Source organism: Musca vetustissima, unplaced genomic scaffold (assembly GCF_032173495.1).
Source record: "Musca vetustissima isolate MV318-11 ecotype Yass unplaced genomic scaffold, APGP_CSIRO_Mvet_v1 utg1079, whole genome shotgun sequence".
NCBI classification, from domain to species: Eukaryota; Metazoa; Arthropoda; class Insecta; order Diptera; family Muscidae; genus Musca; species Musca vetustissima.
The window spans coordinates 260181-273581 of NW_026885679.1; the positions used below are offsets into that span (position 1 = coordinate 260181).

The window sequence follows — 13401 nt, forward strand, 5'->3', positions numbered from 1 at the left end:
ATTTGATTTAATGTTTTTCCAGTTTTGTGGATTGAGGAACGGGTTTCGCGTAAAAAGTTGTAAAACAGTAAAATGAGTAGATTCTTTTAGGTTCTGGAACGGAACTATTATTTAAAATTGATAGATGAGTTCCAAATTAAAAAGGGTTGCCATCATAAAATTCTCAAATGAGACTACCTTCTGTAATTATGCCATGTCTTTTGTATTATGTTAATATTGCATCCTATGTCTTTGTTATGGTAAGCGTCTCTACAATTATTTGACAACCCATTTTTCCAAAAAGGTTTTTTTTAAACGTTTGCAAGTGGCTTCTGGCATAACATGTTAAGAATAAACACTGGTACCAATGTCTACATATCACCTCTTAAGAACTACAGGCATACTAGTGACTTCCGAATGACAACCACCAAACCAATCTAGTTAGTGTGTTGATTTTGAAAGATATTTGTTCCGTTCACGTAATTTTTTGGACTTTTCCAGAACCTGGAAGAAAAATTCGCTTTCAGAGTGCAATACAGCTCAAAGAGTTTCGGAACCGATTTTGTTTAGGGTTTAACTAGTTTTATGATTATAGAAACTTTTTTCAAGTAAAAAATGAAAAAAATGCAACGTTCAATTAATCTTCAAAAAAGGTTAATACTTTCGTTTGATATCTATATTAAGTTCGTATGTATCTAACAAACTTACTTATCTGCAAGACTTGCTTTCCGAACATGGTATAATTATACAAGGTAGTCTCATGCAGATATATGATTCCAATTTTTTCATAAATTTACTTTTGACAAAATTTAGCTTTCAAAATTTAAATGAAAATACTTTCGTTCCAAATGTACGCACAGGATGTGTTTAATGGCAAAAAATCATTTATATTTAAAAATATTTTGAGTTCCCTGCATCTTAAACCTATAAATATAAGTTGTAACGCACATCCTTACGTCTTGATAGCAATGTAGAGCTTCAAAAAATATACATTTTTAATTTTCTGAAAATATACCAATCGGCATGAATTTTATATGAAATTGATGTATGAGTAACATATTAAAAGGGGTTGCCATTATTAAATTCTCAAATGAGACCACCTTCCACAATATAATAAATAAAAAACATTTATTTTAAATATATTTATTTAGAGAACGAAATAGTCATACATTTCTATTGGTTGCGATATTATTTATAACGGGTTTTATTTAATATTTACAATAAAATTAATTTTACAATTTCTGTTGCCACATATAGACCTCTGGAATGGCTGATGGATATGACAAGTCATACATTTGTGCTCGTATAAATGCTCTCTTGTCCTTTGGTTCTGGGCGTACTGTAGCTAGGCCTGAAATTATACAAGACATTGAATTATTTATTGACGAATAATACAAACACTGGATAAATTAAGAAGATCATGTTTAATGTATTATGCAGTTTTGCGCTGTAAACTATATACTTCGACATATTTTCAGATGTAACAGCATTCAAATGCGACTTTCACAGGAGCGAATTATTAAAAAAAATAATCTTAATCGTATGCTCCCAAAAAGTATTGCAGGCTCTGGAACACCGCTTAGTCATATCTCGTTTTCATTCGTTTGTCATATTATCAATTAGTGCCACCTTGCGGACAATTTGAGTTTGGCCACAATGTGTAGAGTACACTAAATACTAGTTTAGCAAAAACCACAACCACAGAGTACTAAATTGTTTTATTCTTATCCTGTACTAAGTTTGAAAATATTTACCTATCAACGCAATATTGAAACCCTATTATATGCCTGTAAATGTTATTTTCATTGATAACGTTTTCAAACTCACCATTCTTATATGCATATTCCACAATGTAGGCGGCAATTTCGACCGAACATTCAGTAATACTATTCAAGGGCGGATACAACGAACCCTTATTCAAATCATCCGGTTTACACAATTTTGCCAGACATTCAGCTGACATCAGGAACAATTCTTCCGGTATGGTCAACATACCGGCACAGAGTACACCCAGCGCTACACCTGGGAAAATGTATGAATTATTTCCTTGGCCCGGATAGAATGTTTTGCCCTGATATTGTACGGGTTTAAAGGGTGAACCAGAAGCAAATATACATTTTCCTTTGGTATACTGGTAAGCCTGTTCGGCTGTACATTCAGCTTTACTCGTGGGATTTGATAGAGCAAAAATTATTGGGGTCTCATTAAATTCGGCCATCATCTCCAGTATAGATTTGGTAAAGGCTCCACCAATTGCCGCAGCCCCAATCAAGACTGAGGGTTTAATTGTTTTAACTGCCTCTTCCAAGGAATCGACAGGTGCATGATCTTGAGCAAAATGCTTTTTGTGTTCAGTGATGCCACCGGTGGGACGATTTTGTACAATTAAACCCTTACTGTCCACCATCCAGATGCATTTCTTTGCCTCAGCTTCGGTCAGGCCTTCCTTCATCAATGCCATTAAACATAGCCCAGCAATGCCTAAGGCAGCTTCACCAGCACCAAGGAACAAAATTTTGTTCTCTTTCAGTTTGGTGTTCTTGATTTTCAGTGATGCCAGCAGACCGGCTACTGCCACTGAGGCTGTACCCTGAATATCATCGTTAAATGTGCAAAAGTCATTACGGTATTTGGCCAAAAAACGGAATGCATTCGCATTGGCAAAATCCTCGAATTGTATGAGACAATTTTGGCCAAAGCGTCGTACCACAGCATGCATGAATTCGTCGATGAACTCGTCATATTCCTTGCCGGTAATTCTCTTATGGCGTAGACCAATGTAGAGCGGGTCATTAAGTAGGGTTTCTGTGTTGGTACCAACATCCAAAGTTATGGGTAAACATTGACTAGGTTTTATGCCGGCCAGAGCGGTGTACAGGGATAATTTACCTACCGGTATACCCATGCCATTGGCGCCCAAATCGCCTAAACCTAAGATACGTTCTCCATCTGTAACGACAATGGCACGTACATCGGTTTCCGGCCAATTCTGTAAATGCAAACAAAATATTAATATTCACTCATGCTCACAACCTAATATGACCGCAATAAAACTCACCTTAAGAACTTCATAGACATGACCCTTATCCTTAATTGTAATATACAGGCCTTTGGGATATTGAAATATCATACTGAATTTCTGACAAGCCAAACCCACAGTGGGCGTATAAACTAATGGCATCATTTTGGAAACATCTGTTGCCAAAATTTTATAAAATAGACGTTCATTGCGTTCGGCTAGACTACTCAAGTACATATATTTATCCAAGTCAGATTCCAGACGATCCAACAACAACAAACAATGTTGAATTTGTTCTTCTTCCGATTTCACTACAGCCGGCAGAAGGCCATGAATGCCCAACAGTTGACGTTCTTCCAAGGTAAATGCAAGACCCTGAAACAAGAAAGGGGTTAAGAAACACGTATGCCGAATATTTGCAAGTAAATTTAAAAAAGAAATGTTCTTATCATCTACACAAAATAATGAAATAGCTCTTTGCAATTTAAGGGGACCTCCCCATTCTCGATTTTAATTTTTCAAGATTTTCAATGGGCTGGTAAATCAATACCAATTCTTGTTAAGGTTTGTAACTTTGTAATTTACAAAAAAATTTGTAATTGTTTTGTTGTTGTTTTTTGTAATTAAAGAGAAGTCCTTATTTTTGATGGCGGGCATGATAACTCCTCACTGGAACATCGGAATCCGAAAATTTCAACGGTGTTAGAAAGAGTACATGTCTGGCTCTCGTATGAACTAGGATTATTGACTTCGATCTAAAATTAAATTTAGAACCAAGTTAAAAAATAAGGAAGTTATTCACCGATTGGCTTTATGCTAGTTCATACGATAGCTATACACTCACAGAGAAACGTGTAAATTTGGAATCGATTGGGTTATTAGTTTTTGAGTTATCGTGCCCGCCATTCCCAAAAGAGAAAAACGCGTTTAAAGTTTGAGAAGCCCTTCAGCCGCCACTTGATGCTGACACAATAAATCGGCTATATCTTCAAGAGTTCTTGAGATTTTCACTTGAAATTTTGTAGGGACATTTTTGAATTATTGTAGATTCGAATTAATCAAAAAAAAAAAAGACCCCGAGAATGGGGGTCCCCTTAAATAATTAATTCGTAAAAATATTTTATTAACTAGGTATGTACATATTAGATGAGCAGCAGGGGTGTTGTAGGCCTGTTCCTCTTCTCAAAATGTGGACAAAACTTTTAAAACTTATGCAATCGAAAACAATTTACTTTGATAGGAGATTCTTGCAGGTTCTGGTATAGAGCATCTCTATCTAAATTACAAACAATTAAAGATAATTTAAAATTTTAATTTTTAAATTTGCTTTTAAGTTCTGGTGATTTCTTGCAAATTGTTACCTATTTTGTTCGACAACTTTTGCATATTGTTTTATTTATTATTTATTCTAAAGGCGCGTTTAGACTATAGCTTTTATTGTGATAGCTTTTATTGTGATATCGATTTAACTGCTACTCGAGCTCATTTTAATTTTAGATCCACTCAATATCTCAATTTGCTAAAAATTCTATACTAAATTGAGATAATAATTTCAAATACAACTCTGCTTTGCACAAAAATAATGATTTCTCCTTAAAGTGTGTAACAAAATACGTGGAGGCTATCCATTCTGCTCTCGATAGTTCAGGTATCGCCTCCCTCCTAACGGATTGGATTTATAGAATGATGGAAAGCAGGATTATCAATTCATCCATTTAAGAGAGTCTCGTGAGGAAATCACACAGGGAGGAGTATTATATCCTCTACTATGGCTTCTGGTGACAAATCAGATACTGCTGAAATTCGACCACCTTAAGATAAAGATTGTGGCCTATGCTGATGATGTAGTCTTGCTAGTCGGTAGGAAGTTTCTGCCGACTATTTCTAATATTCTGCAGAGTGTCCTCTGTCCAGTTGTACACACGCCAATGGTCTTGGTGTAAACTCCACGAAAACAGAAATGGTACTCTTCACTAGGAAACGTAAGATCCCAAATTTCCCATTGCCATCCTTGGTGGAGTTGGTACAGTCCTCGACCACAAAAGGAACGCAACGCAAAGGACTAAAAGCACTCTACTCCTGCAAGAACTCTATAGGTAAGAGTTGGGGACTAAAACCAGAGATCATACACTGGCTGTATGTAACGGTTGTACTCCCCATTCTTACATTTATGGTGGAAAGGTTCAACAAGAAGATACCGCTGGCTAAAATGAGTACCGTACAGCGATAGGCGTCTATCCTGACTTCTGAAGCGCTAAGAAGCACGCCACAGGCAGCCTTGAATGCAACCTTTAATCTTCAAATACTGGATTTTCTGATTAAATTCCATGCTGATAGATGTGCTCCAAGGCTCCGGGAAACGGATGCCTGGAGTCGCTAGTGGGAATATGCATTTTTAGAGTGGGGTACTCACATCAGTGATTATACTCCCTCTCATTACGACATCAGAGTAGAGATTCCTAGTAGGAAATCTCTACTCTGATGTCGTACTTCTGATCGGTCTGTCGATATTTTCAGACCGGTCAAAGATGGAGGAAGGTACTGGTGCAAGCGTTTACTGCAAGGAACTAGCTATATATAACTCACATAAACTTAACGAAATTTTCAGCGTTTTTCAGGCAGAAAACTTGACAATCACGAAAGCGGCCAAGATTGCCAAAACACTTACTATCGATAAGATAGGGCCGGTGTCGATAGTTAGGCGGTCCTTAAGACATGCTTACATTTATGGTGGCAAGGGTCAACAAGAAGAAACCTCTGGCTAAAATGAACTCAAAAGCGGTTCGTGATCCTTGTAACCACGATATAGGGCAGATGGTTAAATTATGTTGGGTTCCAGGACATAGCAACATAGATGGAAATGAGATAGCCGATCAGCATCTTCGAGGGGATTTACAGTCGTCCAATCTACCGATTGAGGAATCTGTACAACCTCCCATTGGCTACTTTATTGACAAAATCCGTTTGAGCTACTGCGAGGTAGTCGGCAACAGATGGTCAACTGAACCTGGATGCAGGTTTTCAAAAACCATCTGGCCAGAATTATATCGACGTAGAACTTCGTCGCTGTAGTCTTATAGTAAGTGGGAGATTAAAATCGTTGTGGGGATCACAACAGATCACTACAGGATTAGATCTCTCACTTCGATGGGACATTAACGGAGCGGGTTATTGCCGTCTATGTGAGGATAACGAAGAGCTAGAAACAATTGAACATATACTTTGTAAGTGTCCATCGCTAAGTGGCAGAAGACACGGACAATTCGTCAAATATTAATTTAGCATTATTCTCGGAAATAGACCCCATGCAGATCCTAAGCTTTGTTAAGACGTTGACATGACTAAAATAACCAGTTTTCCACACTCTCTAAACTTCCACTATATATCCTCATCTCCACTTTCCTCTACCCTTTCTTTCAGGTATCAAGAATGAGCACAATGGACAAATGTCTCTGAGTGAAAGGCTGTAAATGGCAGTTGTACATCCCTTATCCTAACCTAATGGAGAACAATTCCTAACACAATTATGAAAATATTGATTAAAATTTTGTCACCGAAATTATGGAAGCAGTGACATGTTTATATATACGCAAACAAATAACAGCTGACAAATCCACTACATTTCATTTTAATACCAGTCTAAAGCTATAAATCGTTTCGATTTAGAAGGCAACGTCTAAACGGGTCTTAAACCGTGATAATAGGTGTGTCTGGTTACTTTTCTAGTAACATTTACTCAGTAACATAGGTGCCCATCAGTATACTTTAAAGTAGCTGCCTACTCACACGCATTGTTATGCTCTTTCAGTCAGTCGTTGTTTGACAGGCAACGAATGAACACATACTGGGGTGCGCGCACGACGTCGTGTCCGCAGAACTAGAAAATCAACGAAATAACACTTAGGGATAAAAGTGTTTCAGTATATTTGGATTTTTTTTTATTATTCAAAATGCGTCTTGTATGTTTTAAAAATTTTAAAAACAACAGAACAATTTCTGTTTTTTTAAAGAATTAAATATTTGATAATTATCGTAGTATTTAATATTATTATTTAATATTATAATATGATTATTATCTCGGTATATGCTACTTTATAAACTTTATTAGATTTTTATGACATATACACTTTGTAATTCATATAAAAACATTTTTAATAATGCTTTTATTTTATATAATAACAAAAATTGAATTCATCAATAATTTTTTCCGACCACAAAAATGCACACACAATTTTGTTCAGTACTGTTCTGTTTTCTCTCACACATACTAACGCATTTTAATTTTGGGCACCTATGCTCAGTAAGTTCTAGTTCAGAGAGTAAGCTGTTTTTACTCTCTTTTGCAATATTACTGAGAAAAGTATACAGACAACATTAGTAAGATTTAGCAAATAAACAGCTGATTCAAGAAAACATTTTTATTTGCGCCAAAATAAATAAATTAACAAAGGACGAACAATAAAAGAAATTTTGATTTGGTATGCTCCTTGGGAACATTTAAGCTTCCTGCATCAATACTTTGTCATTTTTCTGGAACTTGCCTAAAATATAAGGAATTAGTTACTAATTTAATGAAAATTTGCATTACATGCAATTTTTCTTCCAATTTCTGTAGTTTTTATAAAAATTGAAAAAAAATACTTTGAATAATTTTTGTGTTTGGTCATATAACAGCTGATCCAAAAATGGCTGAGTTTGCAAAATCTTACTGCATAAAATTCTTTCAGTAAACTCCAGTAAGTTTGTTGTTATTGAACTGTCAAACTTACTCTCTCACCTGATTCTCTTTTACTGGATTTTTGAGTAACAATTGTTACCAAATATCGAGTAAACACACAACTAATATCGAATACAACCCAGTTTTTAACCAACAAAATTTTGTTTAGAAATACGTTAACATTTTAAATAGCTGACGAACATTTTTTATTTACAATAAATTTAATTACAATAAATTTAGAAGAAACATGTATTGAAAAATAGAAAATATGGACTGAAAATTGCATCAGAAACTATGAAACCAGTCAAATGTGTATGAATATGTAAACAAATATTAGCTGACTGTCATCTTTATATCATGATAATACTAGTGAAACAACTACGATTCAGAACATCAGCGAATTTTTGAATTTAACTCCATTAAATTACATTACCTCCCGCATTTAGGTTATTTGAGTGTCCTGATCGAATTTTTAGAACCAAGTGTCCGTATGTTGGAATACATGGTTCTCAATGGGTAAAAAACGTCCACCTTGAAACTTGAGAAAGGGACATTGACAATATCTTGTTTACATTTTATTAACCCATAAAAACACAGCAAATGTTTTCGTTTATCCACTGCAGATGTAATTACAGATAAAAAAATTCGCCAAATATTCTGTGGGAAACCCGAATTGTCTATGCAAATGTTGTTTTTTTTTTATATATACCTAAACATTTCCAGCGGTTATTTAGTAGATTTGAGTCATGTCGAAAAACTGGATAATAATTTTTTCGTTTGTTTATTCTCTGGCGTGATAAGAAAAAAATACGAATATTAATTTATGACAAATTGATGTAGGCAAAATGAAAGTGAAAATTTGCTATTATGTGATTAAGTGTTGATGTGAAGATAACAAATTATGAATTTTTCGAATTAAGTGAATGAACGAACGGGTATGGAAATATGACTGTTCTTGCTGACAAGATAAATTAAATCATATAGCTAATGAAATATCATTGGTATTTTATGCAAAACAACATTTGTTTATCATTAAAATTAGTTGTCAATGTAAATGTAGGAAGAGAAAAGATATATGAACGTTACAGGCTGTTTATCGATGTTCTATACTAAAGTAATATTGAATATAAATTACTGCAAATTTTTGAAAAATTCTATCGTTTATTCGAAGTCGGGGCATTATTGACCTGCCCGCGTACTTTGTATTTACCCTCAATATATAACAATTATTAACAATAACAGAAACAATTAAGATGATACACATTTTAAAATTACTACAAACATTCTAATCATTATATATTTTCAACTAAATATATTTTATTGAGGTTCTCCAATCTTAACGACTGCTAGTATTTTTCCATTGCATCAATTCCTAATGTAACCCACATACACATGCATATGTTACAATGATTCTCATTTCTCTTTTGGATATTCCATTGACAATAAACATTGCGGTAAATTATAAATGTGGTGTTACAAAATATTCTGATAATAAAAAAAAACAATTATTAACGATATTTTATTTTCTTAATGTTGTGCCTGAGGCGTGCATTACTAAATGAAATTAAGTCGTTTTTGCTAATTCGATTTAGAATAACAAACCAAAACAAAGAAAATAGAAATATCACTTGGAACGCACGTTTCTTCTAGACAATAGAATGGGTATATTATGGGTATATAAAATAAATAAAGGTCATAAGTGTTATTCTGGCGATTTAGAAAAAAATGAGACATATTCCTTCTATGTCAAAACATAGTATACTTGGAGTATATTGTACCATTTTTATTTCTGTAGTCAACAGGGACTCCTTTGGACGAACTGGTAAAAATTGTCAAATTTACAAAGAAAAAATCTAAGCAGATTATGGGACAGATTATATATGTAAAAACATCGATTGTATATATGTTAGTACAAGGGATTAATTTCACAACAAATAAAAAATACAACTCTACCTTGTGGCTTGTTAAATCAAACATTGATATAATTAGAAATGAAATCCCATCTATACACAATATCATGGCATAATTACAGAAGGTAGTCTCATTTGAGAATTAGGATGGCAACTCTTTTTAATTTGGAACTCATCTATCAATTTTAAGTAATATAAAAAACAAATTCCATAAAATTTTATGTTTGTCGTTTGGAATATTTTCAATAAATTAAACAAAATATATTTTCTAAAGCTGATCATTGCTCTCAAGATTTAACCATGTTTGTTACATCTTATATTTATAAGTTTTAGGGGCAGAGAACTTCAACATATTTATAAATATTAATGATTTAGCAATTTTGCCACTGACCACATGATATGCGTACATTTCAAAGGAAGATATTTTCATTTAAATTTTGAAAGCTAAATGCTGTCAAAGGCAAATTTATGAAAAAAATGGAATCATATGACTGCATGAGTCTACCTTGTATAATTATGCCATGAAATAAATGTAGTTAAAAAAGTGTTTCATTACATTACATGTGGGAGACCATTCATGAAAAATGCATCAAAACTGACATTTATTGTTAAAGATTTCTAGCCATAGCGTAATAAACTTTAGTGAGGATTGTCATAGGTAAGTTTTAAGTATATTTATAACATAACCGAATTTAAATAAATGAAAACTATTTCGCTATAAGAGTAAATATTTGTATGAAAAATATGTCCTAAACCGTCGGGACGAGGAAAAGTGTTCGCTATAAGAAAAGTTCGTTATAACCGGTGTTAGTTACAAAAGTACTCGACTGTATATTTAATCTAAAACAGCTGACTATCAATTTCCTATAATTTTAATAATAGTCTAAAAGTGCGTTTAGATTTACGAAATCCACTCGATCTCAAATGTCAATTTCATAGCATATATGTCAAATATAATCCACTGGATTTCTGAATAGAATTAAAGGTACGTTCAGGTCTACGAAATCCACTCGATCTCAAATGTACTTTCAAATATAACCCTGCTTTTGACAAAAATTTTTTTAATATTCAAAATAACTGCCAGACAAAAATATGTCAACTGCTGAAAATTTAGTTTTTTTACTATAATTTAGAACGACAAAGGGTTTATGTATTTTGTAACTAAAAGATAACAGTTTCTAACAAAATTATTAAAATATTGATTCAAACATTACCGCTGACATCATGGAAGCAGTGAAATGTGTATGTATACGTAAACAAATCGACGCCTCCGAACCATAACATGTTTTAAAGTTCTTTACGTTTTTGATACTACGGTCCTTAATTTAAATTCTCTGAAATTTTGGTAATCATCGGCCAATCCAAACCAAAGTTATAACCAAAAATGTGCTTAGCATGGCACGTAAGATATAAGAAACTTCCATACTTTGAGAGCTTCTACTGAAAAACTCACTTTTCAGACTTAGCATACTATGGTTCGGAGGCGTCGAAATAACAGCTGACAAATGAACTTCTTTTCATTATAATACTAGTATAAACATATATGATTTGATATCCCGATTTACGAGAAGGCATAGTCTAAACGCGCCTTATACGTCAAATATTATCCACTGGATTTGTGAACTGGATTAACGTGGCGTATACGTAATGGAATGACGTTTGAGATCGAGTGGATTTAGTAGTCTAAACGTGGCCTAATTTTAAATGGAAATGGAATTGATATTTTAAATCATGTGGATTTAGTAGTCTAATAGCACATTTACATTGTACCGGATTTATAAAATCCAGTAGATCTAAATTGTCAATGCCATTACAAATTTGTCAAATAAATACTCATAGAGGAGATTAGCCCTAGGAAAAAAAGTTCTAATGTCGTTTAAATGCGGTCTAAACAGGTAGGATTTTGTTGGAGTCATAAAAAAAAAAATGGGCAGTGGAATTCTGTAACTGAGAAACGAAAAAATATAAAATGCAAATTTGAATTTGCTTAAACCTTCGATAATTGACGGATATTTTTCTGAAATCAAAATAAAGTAGTCGCTAATATAAATTACAAAATTATAATTATTTACAACCGCGTTTTTTATTCCATTTCATTTGTTATAATTAAAACTTACACTTATGGTAAAAATGTCGGACACTGCCTTGTAATAGTTATGCCATGGACAACCCCAATAAGAAAATGTGTCGTAATATTTTTTCTCATTCTAATTTTAAGCATCCCACACAAACAATAAAAACTATAATTAATATTAAATATATTGGGCAGAATTCATAACAAATAAAGGGCGACATCTTCAAGGTCGTATTCTGCTTGACAAAGTGAAATATAGGTGATGACATTTTGACCTTGTAGCGATTTTTTTTTTTTTGTAAAAAATGCGTAAATTATTCTTGTGCTTACTGCATGTGTTTTATACTCATATAAATTTTTACTTTTATATATATGTCTAAAAACAATATAATGAGACAATAAAAAATACAATTAGAGTTAGAGGAATATAAAGAATCTCCTTTTGATTGTTCTACTGGTAAATTTTTAAAAATTTATACTCTCATAATGATTTTTTATAGTTAGTACTTTGACCATTTTTTAATATAAAAAGTGAACAAAGGTAATACTATTGTTACACGTATCTTATCAGACACGTAAGTACGCATAAGGAACTTTTAATCGGTCAAATATAATCCATATCAGAAAATTGCAATAATGGCCCAATATGATTCATCTTCATCTATCTTTACTTATTTGGAATTTTTGTTATAATATTGCAAAACCCATTATTGCATAGCGTCGGATATGCAATAATGGATTATGATAGAAAACTTTTTTAAATAAATATCCCATAAAATAAAAATTAGGAAAACATTCTGATTTAAAAAATGCCCTTTGAAACACTAAGTCTCGTTTTGAAGCACTAACATTAGATGTGGAATAGGATTGATTCTATTGTTAAAAGTTTGCATAGATTTGATAAGATTTTGTTGTCGACTGCCACAATACAAACACTATCCAACGACCCATCTTAAGTTTCATATTTCCTTTCAAATGTATTCCTCTGTATGCAAACGATATGCATTTCTTATAACCCCACATACCTTATTAAACTTTTTGTGCTGCAAACGCTGGAGGCCCGACACGCTGCCGGGAACATCATTATCACCGCTCGTACTCCAGAGCCCTTGACGATCGCTAGGGGCAATGTTTAATGATTTATTTCCATTGCAATGATCCATTCTGAATTAATTTTATTGCACTGTGTATTTATCGTTATACTAAAGAAAACGTTATAATTTAATTTGTTTAACAGGGAATTTAATTGCGGCTATTGTAAAGGTTTGGTAAAATTGATTACGAAAAAAATACATATATGAAACAATTAATTTTTCAATATTTTCTTTTTGAAAATTATGATATGTTACAAAAAATGATATTTTGCTTTGGTTTTACCCGAGCGCCAACGTGACTTTCGCGCGCAACAATACAAATAGTACTGATTTTTTTGTTAGCAATATCTGCTCTGCAATATATCGCATACAGCAACACATCGGTCAATCGGAAATAGTATTAGTATAGTGTTTGTTGTTGTTGTTATCTTACAGACAGTCGTATGATTTTCTCAATATTAAACAATTTACAAATCGCTGGTTTGTTAGATAACTGTAAACGTAACGTAACCGTAACAGTTAATGATTTTTAAATGCAATCTCAATAAAAGATTATAATAGAATTGGTCCAGAACCAACAACAATCGATAAACTTTATAATGCTCATT

At 33.1% G+C, this 13401-nt stretch overlaps 1 protein-coding gene across 1 annotated transcript; it reads right to left on the reverse strand.

Moving 5' to 3' along the window:
- Nucleotides 1-1211: 1211 nt before the first annotated feature.
- LOC133332924 (NADP-dependent malic enzyme-like) lies at nucleotides 1212-12862 on the reverse strand. Its single transcript, XM_061541294.1, has 4 exons — nucleotides 12725-12862; nucleotides 3038-3373; nucleotides 1807-2968; nucleotides 1212-1330 (listed from the first exon to the last, which is right to left on the reverse strand). The coding sequence occupies exons 1-4, from the start codon at nucleotides 12860-12862 to the stop codon at nucleotides 1212-1214; spliced, it is 1755 nt and encodes a 584-aa protein (XP_061397278.1).
- Between the last annotated feature and the right edge of the window lie 539 nt (nucleotides 12863-13401).